The 23,079-nt window shown below is 39.0% G+C and overlaps 1 protein-coding gene and 1 pseudogene across 4 annotated transcripts in view; one reads left to right on the top strand and one right to left on the bottom strand.

Moving 5' to 3' along the window:
- RPGRIP1 (RPGR interacting protein 1) overlaps nt 1-23,079 on the bottom strand; it is a 33,992-nt gene that overhangs the window by 2,279 nt on the left and 8,634 nt on the right. For 2 of the 3 annotated variants that reach the window (XM_082736895.1, XM_082736896.1), the window contains 7 exons: nt 22,394-22,578; nt 21,914-22,117; nt 19,835-19,973; nt 12,041-12,138; nt 8,100-8,292; nt 4,506-4,590; nt 1,573-1,703 (listed from right to left, as the gene is read on the bottom strand). In XM_082736895.1, the coding sequence (XP_082593021.1) occupies nt 1,573-1,703; nt 4,506-4,590; nt 8,100-8,292; nt 12,041-12,138; nt 19,835-19,973; nt 21,914-22,117; nt 22,394-22,578 (1,035 nt within the window). The remainder of the gene's footprint in view (nt 1-1,572; nt 1,704-4,505; nt 4,591-8,099; nt 8,293-12,040; nt 12,139-19,834; nt 19,974-21,913; nt 22,118-22,393; nt 22,579-23,079) is intronic. The other variant, XM_082736897.1, reaches the window with a different exon arrangement.
- LOC309867855 (splicing factor 3B subunit 6 pseudogene) lies at nt 20,773-21,150 on the top strand (annotated as a pseudogene). The gene has a single exon. The product of its transcript is annotated as a splicing factor 3B subunit 6 pseudogene (transcript).

Here is a 23,079-nt window from a genome sequence, read left to right as displayed (position 1 = left end):
TCCTGACCAGAAAAGGCTTCAGAGGATGTTTCTTCTCTACAAAGGGCACTGAAGCCAGGAAGAGTGCAGCATGTCTGCGGAATGAGGACAGGCATCAAACTTGGGAGTACAAGTTAAAAAACAGGTGACAGAGACCACACTCGCCCTGTGCCAGGGAGCCAACCCTGTCCTAAATATTCCTCTCCCACAAGCCTTCACTTAAGCAATCCCTCAATCCTCTGGACAAGCATGTGAGGGAGCAACGCTATTCTCCTTTTGCAGTTGAGGAAACCTGCATAGAGAGGTTACATGACTTGCCCAGTGCCTCAGCTAGTAAGGTACTAGAGGAATAAAATGAAGAATCTTATCTACCTACCAGCTAGTTTGAACTCTGTAGCCCCTGGTCTAAAAAGTATCCCTCAAATCTCATTATTTTATATCATGACTCAGTACACATGTACGTAAGAAAGTGTCACAAAATTATCTGTGTGCAGAGCACTCATATTTTCTACAGTTTTTTCCCCCTCAGTTCTGATCATGACTTACTAATTTAATTTCACTATCCATTATTTGGTTGGTAAGGACTGGCAGTTTGAAAACCTTTGGTCTAGTGGCTAATTTTCAGACCCTACTACAGCCTTGCAGATAAGGTAAATGTGAAATCCCAGACACACAGGGTTAAGAGCAGTGGAACTGGACAGAACAGGCCCACCTAAAGGCATCCAAACGCAGATATTTTTCAAGCATGCCAGTCTTGCAGCAAACAATGTTAAAAACAGATTTAAGAAGAAGGTGGTGATCAAACTTTCTGTAAAGAAACACTGTAGCAGATGGAAATGGGGTGGAAGTGGGGATGTAGTCAAAACTTTTCTGAAGCAGGATGGTTAAGATTTGGTAACTAAAAAAAAAAAACCTCACCCCAAAAAACTCAGTAACAAATACCATGAGGTGTGTGAGGGAGTAGGTGAGTTAGTGTTAAAGAGACTAGGGGAAGAGTCGCACATTAAAACGAGAGGGTGTTGGGGCGCCTGGGTGGCTCAGTGGGTTAAAGCCTCTGCTTTCGGCTCAGGTCATGATTCCGGGGTTCTGGGATCAAGCCCCACATCTGGCTCTCTGCTCAGCAGGGAACCTGATTCCCTTCCCCTCTCTCTGCCTGCCTCTCTGCCTACCTGTGATCTCCGTCTGTCAAATAAATCAATCTTCAAAAAAAAAGCGGAGGGTGTTTGCTGTCTTTACAAACCTTATATGCTTACGATAAATCAGAAATTCTGATGTTGAAATTTGAAATTAAAAGAATTGGTCTTTTCAAAATACCCCTATTTCAAACACTGAGATTTTCATAAAAGATTGTATTCTGGTTGTCATGAGACACATGGGCTAAAATATACAACTGACTACTCATGCTCGATCTAGAAATAAATACAGCTACAGTTATTTCAATATTAAATATACAAACTGGATTTGGATCCAGTTTGTATCATCATCTTCATAGTGGTAATTATATACTGAAGGTAAAATCGGAAGAGAATTTGTGATTAGGCTGATTCCCTTAGAAAAAAGTGAAACAGAGAAGCATGAACGTTTATTACTCACTCTCTAGCTCTTGCTCTACACCGTCTCTTCCTGATTGCATGATCTGCCACAGTTCCAGAAACGCATATCCTACTTCTTGACATTCTTTCTTTTCATCGTCCAGAGGATCACTTACCACTGTAAACTTTAAACTAAAGGAAAAATTCCATTTAACTCAGTACTGCTGATGCTGTAAGGTTTAAAATACATACATAATGATAAAGGTAATCATAAATTATACAGTGTTTTCCCTGAATCAGTTTTCCCTGGCCTTCATCTTACATAACTGTAATGGCAAAAGAGAAGGAACTGGTGTATTTTAAAGGAATGACAGGTCTGGAAAAGAGGGAACTAAGACTCGAGATGATAGAGTTGATCAAGCTGTCTCAAACCTGTTCAGATAGGGGCACCTGGGTGGCTCAGTAGGTTAAATGGTTAAGTGTTCGCCTTCACTCAGGTCGTGATCCGTGAGTCCTGGGATCTAGACCCTGCATCGGCCTCCCTGATCAGCAGGGAGCCTGCTTCTCCCTCTCCTTCTAACTGCTGCTTCTCTCTGTCAAATAAATAAATAAAATCTTTAAAAAAGAAACCTATTCATATAGGATGCTTCTAAGATAGCTTACAACTCTGGTGAAAGATGTGTCATGGACAGTGAAGGTGTTGCACAAAAATCAAGATTATAGGAGAATTAGAAGAGTTCTTAGATTTCTAAATAAAAGTTGGGTATCAAGCCAGAGCAAAGGAAAACAGAAGGAATACAGAATTACAAAACATATAAAAAGTGTATTCCTATGAGTTGTATGTCTGGAGACGGCACCAGAGTGCAGGGCACAGCGCCCACGAGCAGCCCAGAGTCCACCGCACTCATTATTCTGACTCAACTCAGCGAAGAAGGATACAACAATCTAGAAACTCGATTTTTTTGAGATAAAATGCACACATAAATTCATCATCTTAACCATTTTAAAGTGTACAGTTCAGTGTGTTTTAGTAAATTTAGTAAAAACTGTGTTTTAGTCTCCAGGAGACCACCAGTTGACTTTCTGTCTCTCTGGGTTTGCCTATTCTGGACATTCTGTATCCCTATTAATTTTTTTAAAAGCAATACTGGGGGCTAATAGTGCTAAGTGAACAAGAATAGGACTAAAAATAGGACTTAAAATCACAGCTAAACAGAATGAAGCTAAAAAGAAGAAATTCTTCTGAAAGTGACCCATTCTTAGTTCACAAAGTAATATCCATTTGTGATGATGCTTCTGTATCCTTACTGAGAACTACAACAATGCAAAGGGACGGTGCTAACTACCTGAACAATTTTCACCTTTCTAGGTACAGGGCACAATACCAAATGCATGCATTCATTCATTCTTCGTTTTTTCATTCATTCATTCATTCACAACTCTGAGATCAAGACCTGAGCTGAGGGCAAGTATCAGATGCCTAACTGACTGAGCCAACCACCCAGGTGCCCCCCAAGATGCTTTAGATAAACTACATTAATTATTTCAGTTGTATCCTCACAGAAGCCCTCAAGCCAAGTAATATTTGAAATTCACAGAGCTAGTAAGTGGAAGAGCCAGGATTCAAAACCAGGCTTTCTCTGATTACAAAGCCAATGTTCTGTCTGCTGTACATCAATCGAAATCTAAAATTGAATAGAAGGTTACAAAAAGAAAAGGGAAAAAGCTACCACTGTAAGGAAATGAAGGAAGAAAGTATTCTAGGAATGCTGAGAGAAAAACGGAAAATAACTAAATTCAACATTGAGGCAGAAGGGAAACAAACAAAATGCTTTACATTTTCAAAAGTTACCAGTCAGCTTCTATCTGTTTAAGTACACAGTGACACTGAAGTCAGATACACTATTTATTTCTGTGGCTCCTTCTTCGGTCCTTTCTATGACTAACTGGAGACAAAGTAAATGCAAATTAAACAAATTTATTGGGCTAAAACACCAGCCCTGTATTATTTCTTACCCACACACTTTAAAAGGAGGCAACATTGCTAGATCTTGCCAAAAGCAAAAAAAAATTCAAAGAGATGCCCACTTAAATTTGAATTTCAAATTTCAGCTGAATGGTGAATAATTTTCTTAGTATAACTATGTCCTGTGCATTTCATTGGGAGCTTCTAAATCGAGGCCTCTTCACACCAGAGGAATAACAGGGACACGTCCCTAAAATTGATAGTACACCTTGAATTTACTTCAATTACGTCAAAGTAATCCTGTAAAGAAATAATTTTAAAAGTCTGAACATGTAGGGGCCTGGGTGGCTCAGTCAATGAAGCATCCAGCACTTGATCTCAGCTCAGGTCTAGATCTCTGGGTCATGAGTTTAAGCCTTGCCTTGGGCTCCATGCTGGGAGTTTTCTTTAAAAAAATTAAATATGGGGGCGCCTGAGTGGCTCAGTCGGTTAAAGCCTCTGCCTTTGGCTCAGGTCATGATCCCAGGGTCTTGGGATCGAGCCCCACATCGGGCTCTCTGCTCGGTGGGGAGCCTGCTTCCCACCACCCCTGCCTGCCTTTCTGCCTACTTGTGATCTCTGTCTGTCAAATAAATAAAATCTTAAAGAAAAAAAAACTAAATATGAAATTACTATCATAAAGACGTAATATTTGGTAAGCTAGCAATGGTATTGTATGAGATATAAATTATCTGAGAATGTCAAAGGGTTTTGTCCATTCCTTACAGAGCACTGTCAGTATTCAAGTATTTGCTGTCACAAAAGCAGTGTCATCAGGGGCTGGCACGGGTGAGAGAGGAACTACACTGATGAGATTCATCTAATTTATCAGGTGGCTGCAAACATGAATTAGCCTCAAGGAGATGAGAAATCCATCCAGTAAGTTAATACAAAAGAAGTTATTCGAATATTCAATATCAGTGCAAAACCAACTGAATTCCTGGGTGGATAATATGTCCCTGCTTTCAAAGTGGAATGCAGATGCTTACCGTCCTTGCTCTGGATCTTGTTTCTTCAGCATGGCGAACAGAAACTGCCTTCGGCCTTTTTGTTCCAGTGGGTCCAGGTCTATCACTGCAGTAAGGATAAGACAGGAGAAAAGTGAAGAATCATACACTGTTGCTATATGGGCACTAAGACCTTCATAAGTGGCATACATAAAACCATGACAGAAAAGAGAGATTGGCAATCGAGGGCTCACGGCAGGCCACCTGTTTTGGTAAATGAAGTTTTTACTGAATACAGCCAACACCTATTTGTTTACATATTATCTATGGTTGCTTTCCAACTACAGTGACAGAGCTGAATAGCTGTGACAGAAACCATCTGGTCCACAAAGCCTAAAATAATTACTACCTGGCCCTTTAAGAAAAAGTTAGTTGACCCTGATAAAAAAGAAGCCTTGCAATCTGCCTGGAAAGCTGTTCTGCCGTTGTGCCAAGATAAACGTGCTCCCACCACTCTAAAGCTGGAAAAATCCCAGGAGACTGATTTCTTATGGCCATGCAGAGGTTTGAGTTTTGTAGCAGGTTCAACTCAAGGTGCCTGTCTCAACACCCACCCTCTCCCTTCCTCCTTATTTATATATGGGAACGCTGCATCCTCAAATACATTAGCATATGTTTTCCAGCCTCTTACTTAGCTAGAGAGAAGAAAAAACAACTGACACCACAGAAATTCAAAGGACTATAAGAGAATATTATGAGGAATTACATGCCAACAGATAGGACCACCCAGAAGAAATGGGCAAATTCCTAGAAACATATAGCCTCCCAAAACTGATTCAGAAAGAAATAGAAAATTTGAACAGACCGATTACCAGAAATGAAATTGAATCAGAAACAAAAAAATTCTCAAAGTCCAGGACCAGACAGCTTCACAAGTGAATTTCACCAAAGAAAAACGCTTCTGAAGAAGCGTTAATACCTAGTCTTCTCAAATTATTCCAAAAAATAGAAGAGGCAGGAAAACTTCAAAACTCATTCTATGAGGCAGGCATTACCCTGAAGCCAAAATCAGATAAAGAGAACTATAGGCCACTATCTCTGATAAACATAGATGCAACAAACCTCAACAAATATTAGCAACCAAATCCAACAATACTTTTAGATGATCAAGTGGGATTTATTTCCAGGATACAAAGGTATTTCAATATTTGTAAATCAATCAATGTGATACATCACACATCAATGAGATCATTTCAATAAATGGAGGAAAAGCATTTGACAAAGTACAATATCCATTCATGATAAAACCCCTCAAGAAAGTAGGTTTAAAGGGGAACATTCCTCAACATAATTAAGGCCATATATGAAAGAGCTAACATACTTAATGGTGAAAAACTGAGAGCTTTCCCCTGAGACCAGGAATAAGATGAGGAAGTTTTTATTCAACACAGTACTAGAAGTCCTAGCCCTCAATTAGATAAGAAAAAGGAATAAGAAGCATCCAAACTGGTAAGAAAGAAGTAAAATTTTCACTATTTTGTGGATGGCATAATACCATATATAGAAAACCCTAAAGATTCTACCAAAAAAACCTACTAGAACTGATAAATGAATTTAGTAAGGTCATAGAATATAAAATCAATATACAGAAGTCTGTTGCATTTCTTTATTATTATTATTTTTTATTTTAAGTAGGCTCCACACTGGGCTTGAAACCACAACCCTGAGATCAAGACCTGAGGTGGGATTAAGAGTCAGACACTTAACTGATTCAGCCACCCATGTACCCCTGGTTGCATTTCTATACAGTAATAATGAAAGCAACAGAAAAAGAAATTAAGAAAGCAATCCCATTTACAATTGCAACAAATATAATAAAATACCCAGGAATAAACTTAACCAAGGAGGTGAAAACCTGTACTTTGAAAACTATAAAACAATGATGAAATTGAGGGTAACACAAACAAATGGAAAGATATTCTATGCTCATTGATTGGAAGAACAAATATTGTTAAAATGTCTACACTAACCAAAGCAATCTACAGATTTAATGCAATCCTTACCAAAATACCAACAGCATTCTTCACAGAACTAGAACAAATATTCCTAAAATTTGTATGGAACCACAAAAGACCTTGAAAGAAAAACAAAGCTAGAAGTATCATAATTTCCCAGATTTCAAGCTATACTGCAAAGTCAAAGTAATCAAAACAGTATGGTATTGGCACAAAAACAGACACACAGATCAACAGAACAGAACAGAGAGTCCAGAAACAAACCCACGACTATATGACCAATTAATTTTTGACAAAGGAGGGCAAAAATATGCAATGGGAAAACGTTTCTCTAACAAACGGTGTTGTGAAAACAGAACAGCTACATTTTAAAGAGTGAATCTGGTTGGGGTGCCTGGGTGGCTCAGTTGGTTAAGTGTCTGCCTTCGGCTCAGGTCATGATCCCGGGGTCCTGGCATCAGGGTGTACATTCAGCAGGGATTCTGTTTCTCCCTTCCCGCCTTCCTCTCTCCCCAACTCGTGCCCCACCAAAATAAATAAAGAGTGAATCTGGCCCACCTTCTTATATCATACACACAAATAAACTCAAAATGGATTAAAGACTTAAATGTGAGACCTGAAACTATAAAAATCCTAGAAGAGAGCATGGGCAGTAATTTCTCATACATCAGCCATAACAACTTCTTTCTAGATGTCTCCTAAGGCAAGAGAAATAAAAGCAAAAATAAATCACTGGAACTACATCAAAATAAAAATCTTCTGCACAGTGAAGGAAGTAATCAACAAAACTACAAGGCAACCTACTGAATGGAAGATGGTATTTACAACCAACACACCCGGTATGGGGTTAGTATCCAAAATACACAAGGAACTGCTACAACTCAACACTCAAAAAATAAACAAACTAATTTAAAAATGGGGCCGAAGACACGAACATTCTCCAGAGTAGACATCCAGATGGCCAACAGACACAGGAAAAGATGCTCAAAATCACCCATTATCAGGGAGACGCAAATCAAAACCATAGTAAGATACCATCTCATAACTGTCAGAATGGCTAAAGAACAAGAAACAAGTGTTGGCAAGGATGGGGAGAAAAAGGAACTCTCTTGCCCTGCTGGCGGGAATGCAAACTGGTGCAGCCACCGTGGATGGATCTACAGAGTATAAGACTAAGTGACGTCAGTCAGTCAGGGGAAGACAAATACCACATAATTTTGCTTATGTGTGGAATTTAAGAAATAAAACAAAAAGACAAACCAAAAAATCATACTCCTCAGTATAGAGAACAGAAGGTTACTGTAGGGGAGGTGGCCAGGGGGCACGGGGGACATAGGTGATGAGGATTAGCAGGATGCTCATCTTGATGAGCACCAAGTAATGTTACAGTTGTGGAAGCACTATGTTGTATGCCCGAAACTAATACAACGCTGTATGTTAACTATACTGGAATTAAAAATTAAAAACTTAATTAAAAAATAATAAAAAACAAAAAGCTTAAGTAAAACCATATGCATATATCACTTTGATAAATAAAATGGTTGCATCCACCCCAGTGGAAGTGCAGAGCAGTTCTGACCCCTCAGACTCCTCTCCCGGCCAAGCACAAGGCATGTCTTACCTTTGCTGAAGTGAAAGTGGATCTCTTCTCCTGCCCTTGGCTTCCTCAGGGACACTGGGGTCTCCGTCTCTGACAAGGGTAGGCCGTAGAACTTGTACTCTACATACACCTGCTTTACATTTTCATCACACATCACTTCGGCCTCTGGGTAGAAGGCCAGGGAGACGATTTCAATACACATCTTCTCCGAACCCTGACAAGGAAAGTATTTATTTATCCTGTAGGTTAGCGATGCTCCTAGTGTTCCTACTCCATCTAATGAACACGTTACTCCCTCAGAGAGCAATCACAGCCATATTCCATCTAACGTAGTCTTTTTTTTTTTTTTTTTTTTTTTAATTTGATGGGCAGCAAAGTTAAGTTTACTGAGCAATAGCTCAGAGCTCCAGTAGAGGGAGGGGACCTTTGAGGGTTGCCCCCATCTCCCATATCCTTGAGATTCAGTTTACTGGTCAACTGCTACCCAGAGCTTCCTACATCCCCCAAGTGCTGGCCCCAGAGCAGGCTGCTCCAGCAGTCCTTCCATGGCAATGCCAGTCCTTCCAGCCCTACTGCAGTTGCTACCACAACCACCATCCTCTCTTTGGACTGTGTCTGGGTCCCTTTTGCATTAGAGACACCAGGGGGAGGGCAGACATTTCTCGAGTTTCAAGTCAGAAGCTGAGGGCAATGTGAAGTCCTCCCTTTCCCCAGTGTGGCAGCAAGTCCTGTCATGACACTAGTAAGGGGTCAATCCGGGATGGCCCCAACCGGCACAGTGCTCCCTTGTCATCTGGGGGTTCTCTCCTGTCCTCTGGGTTGCCAGGCCAATGCCCTCACTTCTCAAAGATCTACCCCCACTCCCACCTTCACCTCTCTTAGGAAGCAGGCGGAGCTCCTGGGCCTTCTCCTAGGAAGCTCAGGAGGCAGTGTTTCTCAACAGATCTACTTCAGAACAACCTGGGTGACGCTTGAAAGCTACTTGATGCCCTCTCAACAGCCCTCGCACAGCCCTCCTAAAATCCCCAACGTGAAAACTAGCATGTTTTCCAAAATGTGGGTTTTGACATTTATGGGTCAGTTAGGTGGGTTTCACTAGCATTTTTTTTTTAAGTGAAAGAATAAGATAGGCTAGGATAGAATGAAATGGAATAGAACAGAAAACAGGGGAGTTCATGGCAAATGATAAAGGTAAGCCCTGTTTCTCAAAGCTTTTGTTTATCTATGATTATACTGGGCACATGTGGAAATGTATTTCTTATAGTGACTGACATTTAAATAACATAAGAGCCACTCTTAAATCACATTGCCTAAGGTGGTTCCTGACAATCTGTTTAACTTTTATTTTTTAATTTTTAAAAAAGATTTTATTTCTTTATTTGAGATAGAGCATGTGAGCACACAGCAGGGGGCGAGGGGGTATAGGGGCAGAAGGAGAGGGAGAAGCCGGCTCCTCGTTGAGCAGGGAGCCCAATGTGGGGCTCCATCCCAAGATCATGACTTGAGCCAAAGCTCAGACGCTTAACCAACTGAGCCACCAAGGAAGGTGTCCCTCTAACTTTTAACATTTATGTATCGTTTATACACAGTAAAATACAAAACCTAAATGTACAGTTTTGACAAATATATGCAAGTGTGTAATCAACTCCCTAATCAAGATACAGAACCATCACACTAGAAAGTTCCCTAATCCCACTGTTGCAATTTTTTTTTATTTTAATTTTTATTTATTTATTTTAGAGAAAGAGTGTGTGAGTAGGGGGGAGAGCAGAGGGAGAAGGAGAGAGAGAACCTCAGGCAGACTCTGCACTTAGCACAGAGCCCGACGTGGGCTCAGTCTCACGACCCTGAGATCATGACTTGAGCTGAAACCAAGAGTCAGATGCTTAACCGACTGAGCCACCCAGGCACCCAAGTAAGCTCGGTTTTCATATTTAGTTTCTCAAATAGCATTCTTGGGTCCACAAGGTTTTTCCAGAAAGAGATCTTATTTAAGAGCCTCTAATTCTGAATAATATTTTAAATGTAATGTCTGAGTGTAGTTCAAAAACTTTCTGACCAGCTGACTGCTTTTCAGGTTCATCTGAGAGGTGGCTTGATTTAGAAACTTTGGCTGGAGATCAGCTCTTTTGCTAAGTATATCTATATCCTGGACACATTAATTAATCTTCCTCTCCTTCATGATCTCAAAGGTGTTATACTCCTGTTCCAACATCTCATGGCTCTGATCCATCTTATAAGCATTTCTCAAGATATTAATTATGTAATGGCTGAAGAAAGATACGAAAGATAAAAGTTCAGAAGAAAATAGACTTAAGTATTTGCTATCTTAATTGCTGATTTTGAGTGGCTTCTCCCCACTCCAACATACTTTAGTTGCCTAAAAATCCTCAGTACAAGTTCCAACTTTCAAGAGTTTTCCAACCTCTACAAAAGCAGGAATGATTTCACTTTTCTGAATCCTCACAAACCTTAAGAGTTTCTATCACATAATCTAACCACTTGATTCTAGGTCACACTACACTTATATTGTTTCTAATGAAGTTTGTAATCCTCAATCAAATTTCAATCTTTCATTCAGCTACTCATTCAACAAATATTTATTGAGCACCTACAAATGTGTCAGGGAGCATTCCAGTGGATCAACAGAGAGATTGTTTCCTACCTCACTTGTAACCCCACAAGATTCTAATACAATGATTGTTAAATATATCTGTATATATTTAGTTAAATATCTATATCTCTCTCTCTATCTATCTGTGTGTGTGTGTGTGTGTGTATCCCCAGTTAGTTCCACAAGAGATCTGAGGCTGTAATGTTTAATAAATAATTGCAATTTCAGGTTTTATTTTATTTTTGTTTTTGTAAAAGATTTTATTTATTTGACAGAGATCACAAGTAGGCAGAGAGGCAGGCAGAGGCGGGGGTGGGGGAGACGGGGGTGGGGAAGCAGGCTTCCCTGAGCAGAGAGCCTGATGTGGGGCTCGATCCCAAGACCCTGAGATCATGACCTGAGCTGAAGGCAGAGGCTTAACCCACTGAGCCACCCAGGTGCCCCTTATTTTATTTTTAAAGAAAGATTTTATTTATTTATTTACTTGTCTGCGCGCGCGTGTGCGCGCGCGCGCGATAGAGAGAGAGAGAGAGAGAGAGCGAGCGAGTGCAAGAGCACAAGGAGGGGGGCGGGGGCAGACAGAGCAGAGGCAGAGAAAGAAGTAGACTCAAAGCAGAGACCCCAATGCAGGGCTCGACCCTAGAACCCTGGGATCATGACCTAAGCTGAAGACAGATGCTTCACCCACTGAACCACCCAGGTGCCCCAGCCAATTTCAGGTTTTAAAGATTAGGTCAAAAACTTCAGAAATGGAATGATCTTGCTGAGCTTTTCCACAAGTAATCCTTTCCTCTTTTCCAGCCTCTTCCTACCAAGGTAAACCTGCTCTCCTTGGGTGGATTGAGGAAATGGGCATCACTCAGGCTGGAGATGAATTGTAGCACACAGTGAAGGAGGCAGGCAAGGGATCCAAATAAAGGAGAATTATTTAAGCAAGTCCTCATTTATACCAAACCAAGATAGTGATCCTTTCATCAGAGACTGTATCAAGAGACTTCTATTCATTCACAATGTAAATTTAACTAAATAAATTTAATTTCCCATCAGGTTCATTAAAATTGCATCATTGGGGTGCCTGGATGGCTCAGTTGGTTATGTGTCTGCCTTCAGCTCAGGTCATGGTCCCAGGTCCTGGGATGGAGTCCCACGTGAGCTCCTTGCTCAGCAGGGAGCTTGCTTCTCCCTCTGCCTGCCTCTCCCCCTGCTTGTGCGCTCTGACAAATAAATAAATAAAATCTTTAAAAAAATAAATAAATAAAATTAATTATTTTCACCTATGTGGCTGTTATACACAATATCATTATTTACAACCTTGTCTCACACTCAATGATTACCCTGGTGTACTTACTGCCTTAGGACATTTCAGAGATACCGGTGTCACTATTTCATCACTATCTGTAGTTTGTGCTTCACTGACTTCAGAAGCCTGTTCACAGGATTCTTTATCTACAAGAGAAAAGGCTGCAGTTACAGAACTATTTCCAAGCACCCTATCTAGCCCTCTACCTACCTCTTCAATCTATTCTCTGGCCACTGGTTTTGAGTACCTGGGTTTTGGCTTCATTTACTGAGAATCAAATCCTCTTTTTCAAAGATTCACTTATTCAGAAGCTTCCCAAACAAGGAGTTCACTTTTGGAAAGAAAGAAAAGAAAAGAAGAAAAAAGAAAAAAGAGAGAGAGAGAGAAAGAAAGAAAGGGAGGGAGGGAGGGAGGGAGGGAGGCAGGGGAAGAGAAAAGACTAAAGGAAAAGAGAAAGAAAGAAAAGGAAGGAAGGAAGGGAGAGAGAGAGAAAGAAAGAGAGAGAGAGAGAGAGAAGGAAGGGACGAAGAAAAAAGGGAGAGAGAAAAGGAGAGAAGGAAGGAACAAAGGAAGGAAGGAAAGAAGGGAGAGAGAAAAAGAAAGGGAGAGAGGGAGGAAGAAAGGAAAGGAAGGAAGGAAGAATGGAAGAAAGAAAGAGAAAGAAGGAAGAATGGCAGGAAAGAAAATAAAAAGTTGGTCCTTTCGTAGGGACTGGAGAAAATGACCAAGTCAAAAAAAAAAAGCAGTGTAATCAGGGTATGGCAGATTGTATTTTCCAGACAGGCTCAAACAATACCTCCCGTCCCACATGCTCTCGTTATGTAACCCTAATATTCCTAATATTTTTATTAAACATTTGAAATTCCCTTTTGTAAAATGACTTCCAGATCTTTTGCTCATGTTTCTGTAGGGTTGTCTTTTTCTAATTGATTTGTAGGGGTTCTGTATATTTTTTGAATTTGAGCCTTTTGTTTGTTACATGTGTTGCAAAGATCATTTCCGTTCTGTAGCTTGCCTGCTTAATCTTTTGCTAAACAGAAATTCTTACTTTTAAAGTAGTCAACTTTGGGGTACCTGGGTGGCTCAGTCAGGTCATGATCCCCGGTCCTGGGATCAAGCCCCGCCTCCTGCTCCCTGCTCAGCAGGGAACCTGCTTCTCCCTCTCCCTCTGCACCTCCCCCACCCCCCCCATGCATGCACATTCGCACTCTAATAAGATCTTAAAAAAAAAAAAAAAAAAGTCAACTATCAATATTTTCTTTATGACTAGTACATTCTGTTTTTATTTTTCAAAGTAGTTGTACTGTTTTACATTCCATCGGTAATGTATAAGGTTTCAATTTTTTCACATCTTCACTAACACATGGTACAGTCAACCTCTGGAATATATCAGTTCTAGCTGGTGTGTACTGGTATCTCACTGCTATATTATTTTGCATTTTCCTCATAACTAATGTTGAGCATCTTTTTGTATGTTTATTAGCCATTCAAGAATATTCTTAGTGAGGGGCGCCTGGGTGGCTCAGTCATTAAGCATCTGCCTTTGGCTCAGGTCAGGATCCCAGGGTCCTGGGATTGAGCCCTGCCCCAGGCTCCCTGCTCGGCGGAAGCCTGCTTCTTCCTCTCCTGCTCCCCCAGCTTGTGTTCTCTTTCTGTCTCTTTCTGTCACATAAATAAATAAAATCCTAATAAATAAATAAATAAATAATTTAAAAATCGTCAACAACAAATAAGAATGGGAGTTGGATTTTGTGATAGGCTTTTTTCTCTATTGAGATCATATTATTCTATTAATACAGTGTATTAAATCAATTTTCTCCTGTTAAACTAAATTTGCATTCCAGGAATAAATCTCAGTTGATCATGGTGAGCAAACCTTTTAATATTTTTATATTTTGTTGGATTGGTTTGCTAATATTTCATTTAGGATACTGCCTCTATGTTCATATTGAATAGTGGTCTATAGTTGTCTTTTCTTTTTATGTTTTAGGCTTGCTTTGTTATTAATACAATACCACTTTATAACCGATTTTATTAAGACAATACCACTTTATAACCAAATCGGTTAGAAAGTTTCCCTTGCTCTACTATTCTCAGAAAGAGACTATGAAGGATCAGCATTTTTTCTTCCTTAAATATTGATAGACTTCATCAGTGAAACATCTGGAACTGAACTTTTTTATTTGGGAAGATTTAAAATGACTAATTCTTGTCTGTACTTTTCATATGTCAACACGGATCTTCTATTTCTTCTTGAGTCAGTTCTAGTAACTTGTATCTTTCTAGTAACTTGTAAAGTTATTCATAATATCATTTTACAATCCATTTATTGCAGAGTCTATAGTGGTTTCACATTGATTCCAGATTTTGCTCATGTGTCTTTGCTCTTTTTTTCTTGATCAGCAATATCAATTAATTGCTTCTCAGCTCAAAATAAAAACTACATCACCTGCTCTGCAATGATAGAGTTGGACCCTATAAATTTTTCTTCTTTGCCAGCTGGCACCATGTTACATTTTGTCAGTAGACAGCACAAAAGAAACACTGGAGGAGGAAAATGTTTCTCTTCCTGGTTCCAGTACACAAGCAGAGTACTGCAGAAGAGGACTTTGCTCCTACAACAGGCTTCTGTAACTTAGTGCCTTCAGCAGCTCAACAGTCTCCTGCAGAACACATTCCTAGTAGCACATGGTTTCTGCACCAACCAGTTCTAGCAGTTTCCAGGGGCCTGCAGTACATGGGACCTCCCTGTGAGCAGTTCTCTTGGTATAACCTTCCTTCCCCCATAATCCTCCAGCCAAAGTAGCTTTGCAGTGAAATGCCACTGGCATGGAACCTCTTTGAGAATGGTTTACTTGCAGTGTTCCAGATGTCAACTTCACAGTTTCTTGGGAGTTCTGATGTACACACAGAGCACACTTCTGTGCCATTCAATAAAATATGACTTCACTCCCTCCAGAGAAGTCTGGATTTCAGCTCTGAAAGGAGTTGTCTCCCAGACCTATCTCTTCTTTAGGTATTCTGTCTCAGCTCTGGGGATTAATGGATGCTCTTTAAATCTGCTCTTCTTGTATTTTTTAGAGTTCTTTTTACTTCTTATTAGTCAATCGTCACCCACCTCCACCCAGTTCAATCTCCTGTTATAGTCAATAACTCTTTAAACTTCTATTCAAATTACTAAGCAATTTCTTGTTGGATCTTAATTAGTATAATTATTCTAGAAAAAAGCTTATGAAATTTTTGTTGTTGTTTTCCTTTCTTTTTAAGGCTTTCAAATTTGTTGATCTTTTCAAACTAAGTTGGCTTCATTGATTTTCTCTATTCCTTTTATGTTTCATTGGTTTCTCCTCTTTTCTTTATTATTTCTTTCTTTGGGTTTGATTTTTCTTACAGAGGTTGTCACTGCAGATTATCACCTCATAGTAAACTGTGGCAAGAAGCTCTCTTCAGTTTTGGTCATCAACTGGAGGCTGCCATACCTGTTCTTTTGTTATCATTATTATTATTATTATTATCATCAACATATAATGTATAATTTGTTTCAGGGGTACAAGTCTGTGAATCATCAGTCTTATACAATACACAGCACTCACCACAATACATACCCTCCCCAGTGTCCATCCCCCAGCAATCCCATCCCTCCCACCCACCTCCACTCAAACAACCCCCAGTTTGTTTCCTAAGATTAAGAGTCTCTTATGCTTTGTCTCCCTCTCTGGTTTCTTCTTTTTTCATTTTTTCCTCTCTTCCCCTATGACCCTCTGCCTTGTTTCTCAAATTCCACGTATCAGTGAGATCATATGATAATCGTCTTTCTCTGATTGACTTATTACACCTAGCATAATACTCTCTAGTTCTATCCATGTCATTGCAAATGGTTAGATTTCATTTTTGATGGCTGCATAATATTCCTATATATATATCTACATGTAGATATATATAACATATCTTCTTTATTCATTCATCTGTTGATGGACACCTGGGTTCTTTCCATATTTTAAGCCCCACAAGCTGATATTTTTGCTTTATACAGTCATTTAAGCTAACCCATATTCTTGGCTTTTCATTCCTTGTTGCATCTTTGTGTTTCTTCCCGGGATAACTTTTCTTCAGCCTAAAGAAGAACCTTAAAATGTAGCTTGGAAGCAAACTCTCCCTTTTGGTTTGTCATTAAATGTCTTTTCTGTTTTCATTCTGGAAGAATATTTTTGTCATGTAAAGAATTCTTTGTTGGCAGTTAATTACTTTCTTTTGGCATACTGAAGGAATCTTGCCACTGATTTATGGCCATAGTTTCAACTATTGCCAAATAAGTTATCCATCTTACCAAGGGACCCATGACTATCTTCTTTTATTTATTTTTTATTTAAAAAAATTTTTTTAAGTAGGCTCCACACCCAGCAAGGAGGTGAAGCCCAACACAGGGCTTGAACTTATGACCCTGAGATCAAGACCTGAGCTAAGATCAAGAGTTGGATTAAGTCCCACATCAGGCTCCATGCTTGGCAGGGAGCCTGCTTCTCCCTCTGCCTACTGCTCCTCCTGCTTGTACTCTCATGTGCTCTTTCTCTAGCAAATAAATAAATAAAATCTTTTTAAAAAGGAGATAGAGTTCGACACTTAACTAACTGAGCCACCCAAGTGCCTCTGTTGTTTTCTTTTAGATGGATGCTGTTAACATTTTCTATTTGATTTTTTATTTATTTATTTATTTGACAGAGAGAGATCACAAGTAGGCAGAGAGGCAGGAAGAGAGGCAGGCAGAGAGAGAGGAGGAAGCAGGCTCCCTGCCGAGCAGAGAGCCCGATGTGGGACTTGATCCCAGGACCCTGAGATCATGACCTGAGCTGAAGGCAGCGGCTTAACCCACTGAGCCACCCAGGCGCCCTTCTACTTGATTTTACTTTCTGCATTTTGACTCTGATATGTTTAGATCTGAATTTTTTTAATTTAAATTTCAGTATTTTTAACAAATTCCTACACACAACATGGGGCTTGAACCCATAACTCAGGTCAAGAAGGACATGCTCCACCAATTGAGCCAGCCATATTGTGTGCACCCCATATCTGTATTTTTTTTAAAAACCTATCCTACTTTCATTGAATTTCATTTCACTGAACCTGAATATCTTCTGTTAGTTCTAGAAAAATCTAAGTCATTATTACTTTAAATATCGCCTCTGCCCCCTTCTTTCTCTTCTACATTTAATTAAATATAGTTTAGACCTCTTCATTTTACCCTTTATGCTGTCTTCTCCTCTTTTGTATTTTCCACCTTGTTGTCTCTCCTTGCTTTATTCAGAATATTTTTAACAATTCTCACTTCAGTTGTATCTAATCTGTTTCTGACACATCTATTCCTCTGATAAATTTCTGTATTGAACAGTTCTATAATTTCTTTTTTAAAAAGAATTTATTTATTTATTTGACAGAGGGAGTGAATATGAGCCAGGGGGAGAGGCAGATGGAGAGGGAGAAGTGGACTTCCCAGTCAGCAGGGAGCCCAACGTGGGGCCTGATCCAGGAACCCTGTGATCATGACCTGAGCTGAAGGCAGCTGCTCAACCTACTGAGCCACCCAGGCTTCCCAGTTCTATAATTTCTACTGATTCACTTACAATTTTGCAACATATTTTTGTAAAGTCTTTGTGATTTGGGCAAAAAGATCATAAATGAATGTCAAAATTATCAAGTGAAATTTGATGAGGAAAAAGATATTAATATAGTCTCAAAATATCTTCTCATAGATTACTTAATAATTACAGAGGTAAAAATGACAGCTTTTGAAAAAAGCTGGCAGATGATTTCTTTACCAAGTGATAAAAGTTAATATCACCAATAATGGGACAAACTGACACCATGTACCTCCCAATATGATAGAATGAGGAGAACACAATATCACTTTTGTGGTATTCCTATAAAAAAAATTCATAACCTGAACCTAATTACAAAGAAACATCAGAGAAATCCAAATTGAGGAACATTCTACAGAACAGCTCACCTATACTCTTCAAAAATGTCATTTGTCAGGAAAGATGAAGATGAGGAACTGTTCTAGATTAAAGGAAACTGAAGAGACATAACCAAATGCAATGTATGACCCTGGGTTAGATAAGGGGGAAAAAGACTGGTAATAATGGACATCGTTGGTACAACCAGAAAATTCTGAGAATGGACTGGACATCAGGTACTATGTATCTATGATAAGTTTGCAAAGTTGATAACTTGAATGTGGTCATATAATTTCCTTTTCCTGGGGTGCTTGGGTGGCTCAGTGGGTTAAGCCTCTGCCTTCGCCTCAGGTCATAATCTCAGGGTCCTGGGATTGAGCCCCGCATCTGGCTCTCTGCTCAGTGGTGAGCCTGCTTCCCCCTCTCTCTGCCTGCCTCTCTGCCTACTTGTGATCTCTCTCTCTCTGTCAAATAAATAAATAAAATCTTAAAAAAAATAATTTCCTTTTCCTTGCTGAAATATAGCATTAATGGGAGGTGAGATGTACAACTTATTCTCCAATGCTTAAAAGATAAAGTGGAAAGTGGGAAAAATGCTAGAAGTTGGTGAATTTGTGTGAATTTGTAAGTATATGAATTTTTCTGTCCTAGTCATGCAGCTCTTACATAAGTTTGAAATTCTTTAAAGACAGAGTTTTTTTAAAAAACTTATGATCTCAATTTTTTTCATAGCTCCAGTTCTTTGTTGACATTTTAAAGTTCAGCTTTTATCTCCATGAAGCTAGCAAGCACTGTCTGATAATTCTAGTATCTGGAGTCCTGGTGGGCATTGGGTCAGCCCTTGTCTCTCTAGCCCTGCAAGTGCCCAGAGCACACTGATACCTCTCAGAACATAAGAGACTCAGCATGGTGCTGACTTCTGAGTCCTAGACCAAAGTGGGCAATTCTGCCCAAGGTAGACATCTTCCTATGCTGTGCAGACACCAGATTCAGACTACATCCTGTTTCTCCACCCCAAAAGTCTACCAAAAGCATGGTTCTGTCTCTCCACTACTTCTTTGAGACTGGAAATGTCTCAGAGCTGAAGCAGTACCAGCTCACTTGTCTGAGCTTCGGTCATCTTCCTGATTGAGCTAGGTAATTCTTCCCTCTCTTATGGACTATTTAATGCCTTTAAGAAATGTTAAGATTTTAAAAAATATATTAACTTCACCTTTTTGGTTGTCATCAATGCAGGAGTTGGTCTGAATTATGATTTTGCCCATACTATAACCTGAAACCATGTCTACCTTTCACTGTAACACAAAAAAGCTTTGGCTTAATTAAAAAAAATTTGGATCAACATCACAAATAAGCCAACCACACTCTTTTTCCTATTTCTTTGTAACTATAACACACAAGAAATACTTGCTAGGTAACTAAACTGGCAAGTTAACTAACTTGAAATATACAGAAAGCTACTTTGAGAATTCCAGACTTGGTTGGCCTAACCCACACACTTGTAATGTAAAACTAAGCCTAGGGGGCACCTGGGTGGCTCAGTGGGTTAAGCCACTGCCTTCGGCTTGGGTCATGATCTCGGGGTCCTGGGATCGAGTTCCGCATCGGGCTCTCTGCTCAGCGGGGGGTCTGTGCTTCCCTTCCTCTCTCTCTGCCTGCCTCTCTGCCTACCTGTGATCTCTCTCTGTCAAATAAATAAATAAAATCTTTAAAAAAAAAAAAACCAGAACAGATTTATAAAAAAAAAAAAAAAAAACCAAAACTAAGCCTAGGATCTTCAGTACTCATTTTCCATGAAAAGTTTATCAATGCAAGATGAAAATAATTAATAATTGTCTTGAGAAAATAATCTAGTGATTAAACAGGAAATTAGATTTTAAAAAGACAATACCATTTATAGGATTTAGGGCTTCTTTCTGCAGCACTGCTGAGTGGGATGATGTCATTTCCTCTTCCTTTTGCTGATTTTTTAAACCATCATCTCTGGAGCTCTTAAGCCCTGAGAACTTCCATTCAGTGTAGTTCACCTGCTTTAGAATAAAGACAACAAATATAATTACAGTTGGCCCTTGAACAACATGGAGGTTAAGGGCACCAAAAATCTGTATATAACTTCTGGCCCCCATTCTAAACTGAACTACTAATAATTGACTGTTAACCAGAAACCTTACCAATAATATAAATAGTTGATTAATGCATTCTGTATGTTATATGTATTATATACTATATTCTTACAATAAAGGAAGATAGAGAAAAATGTTATTAAGAAAATCATAAGGATTATCAGGAATAGCCAAACTATGGAAAGAGCTGACTGATGAATGGATAAAGATGTGGTTTATATATACAATGGAGTATCACTCAGCGATTAAAAGAAATAAATCTTGCCATCTGCCACAATGTAGATGGAGCTGGAGTGTATTATATTAAGTGAAGTCAGTCAGTTAGAGAAAGACAAATACCATATGATTTCACTCATATGTGGAATTTAAGAAACAAAACGATGAACGTATGGGAAGGGAAAGAAAGAGAGGGAAAGACACCACAAGAGACTCTTAACAATAGAGAACAAATAAAAGAGAAACAATAAGGGTTGATGGAGAGAGGAAGATGGGTGATGGGTATTAAGTCCACTTGTGGCAATGAGTACTGGGTGTTACATGTAAGTGATAAATCACCAAATTCTACTCCTGAAACCAAAATTACATGGATGTTAACTAACTAGAGTTTAAATTAAAATTTGGGGAAAAAAAAAAAGAGTAGAGAGAGATCCAGAGGTGTCCAGAGGAATGCTAGTGTTTGCTGCGGCAACCTAATCAGCCCACCAAGATGGCAATGCAAGCAGCAAAGGGGGGGAACATTCGACTTCCACTTGAAGTAAACTGGGTTTTATATATAAGAAATTCACCATACAAAATCACAGCTAAAGAAATATATAACATATTTGGGAAATATGGTCCTATTCATCAAACCCAAGTGGGAAACACACCCAAAACTAGAGGGACAGCTTATGTGATCTATGGAGGTATGTTTGATGCCAAGAATGCATGTGATAACCCTTCAGGATTCAATGTTTATAACAGATACCCGGTGGTTTTGTACTATAATGCCAACAGGACATTTCAGAAGATGAACACAAAAAAGAAGGAAGAGCAGCTGAAGATTCTGAAGGAGAAATATGGTATCAACATAGATCAACCAAAATAAACATTTTCTGCATTTTCATTTTAGACCAAATGACCATCTTCACCCTTTTCCTATTTTTAATTAAAGCTGAATGTTGTAATTTCTTATTTGAGATTCAAAAGGACCTGCTTGAAACTTTGATGTGTGTTAGAATATGTTATGGGAATAAAATTGTAATTTATAAAAAAAATTGGGAAAAATGTCATAAGGAAGTGAAATACATTCATAATACTGTATTTACTGAAAAAAACCCTCATGTATAAGTGGATCTATGTAGCTCAAATCCACGTTGTTCAAGGGTCAACTGTATATATATATTGTATAATTATAATCATTTCATAAAATTATTATATATAAATGTAATTATGCAACCAATACAGTATACATTATAATATATAATCATTTTATTTAATCATATTTACAATCTCATATACTTTTAAGTGTTACATAGTAACTTTACTCCAGTTTCCTATGAAGAAAAGACAGTATCAGGCATATAGTAGTTGTTCAATAACTACTTGCTCTTTAACTTACTTTGACTATAGTTGAGGTAGACTGGTAAAATTCTCAGTATAAATTGCAGAGTCCATAAGCTGTTAAACTAAATTACACTGAAATGAATAGTTCAGAATTTAATTAAGCTATTTGTGTTTGAGGAAACATATGCTGGCCACAAAAAAACCATGATTACCGCTTATTTTGGGTATCTGCTTCTACCTGAGAATAATATATCTGGGGACCCTAAAACCCATACTTTAATTCTATAGAGTTTTTAAGGCCTTACTTGTAGTGTATTTCCGGTTAAGATGTTACGACTAAGATATTCCATTCTGTTCTTCCCTTGGACGCCTGTTCTTTTGCCATGTTTTCTTCTCGAGTAGCTTGCAACCTGGTGTTCTCTTTCCTTTCTTTCTCCTACCTGTGGAGGTTTTCGCTTGGCTTGATACTGGCCAGCTTCAATGGGAATTTCAGCAAATGCCATCTGGTCCTAAATAGAAGGATCAGAGACAGCCTTACAAGATGAGAGTTTAACAGCCTAGCATGAGACTTCATGTCTCTCCTGCCACAGAGCTGAGAGATGCCATCTCTCTCTCCTCCCAACAATAAAGCCCAGGGTTTTGCTTCCTCGGTAGGCTCATGGCACTATGAGGGATGCAGAATAAGTTTGCCAAACATGTGACATTACACAGAGGGCATTTCTTTACTACAATTTTAATACTGCTTTTCTCAAAAATGCTCCACAGGACTGGTGGAGATCTGCTACCTGAAGAGAAAATGAAGGCTTTTCCTCTTCAGATGATATCTCTACACTGTTCTTGGTGTTTTTCTCCTCAGGCTGAGCTTCTGGTTTCAGGAAGCTCTCTGGTGGTAGGTAGAAAGACTTCCAATCCAGTTGTGCCTCAACAAATCCATTGGGGTTCCCCACAGGGTCAGTGAGGTTAAAATCACCTGAGAGGCACACAGACATTAATAAGATCTGATCACATGAAGCAGGCAAGGATTTACCAGCACATTATCTATTCCCCAATTTTGAATTTTACCATATTTTGTTTGTCATTAATATCTATTACATAAGCATGATGATAATACACTCAGAAGTAACATAAAATAGCAGTGAATATTAATATTCACTTAGAATATTTGTAGGGGAAAAAAAAGAATATTTGTAGGGGAAGATGGGTAGCTCCAGGTTTTAGGAAGTGATAGTCAAAAGACCTATGGAAAGGTATATCTTGCTTGTCATCAGTCACCCAGCCAATAAACATGTCTGCATTATTATTACTGTTACCTAATGCTTGCTAAGTCTTAGGTAGACCAAAGAAACCATTATCTCCACTTAAGTAGTCCCTATTTCTAAAATAACAAAAACCAAGAAAATTTCAGCAAAACAGCTTTTTCTAAATGCTAGGCTTCTGATTTGTAATACTGATCTATTTAACAGATGGTCCA

Source organism: Mustela nivalis (assembly GCF_964662115.1).
Source record: "Mustela nivalis genome assembly, chromosome: 6".
Lineage (NCBI taxonomy): Eukaryota > Metazoa > Chordata > Mammalia > Carnivora > Mustelidae > Mustela > Mustela nivalis.
Note: the sequence above shows the minus strand (reverse complement) of the source record. Positions and strands in the feature narration are given on the sequence as shown.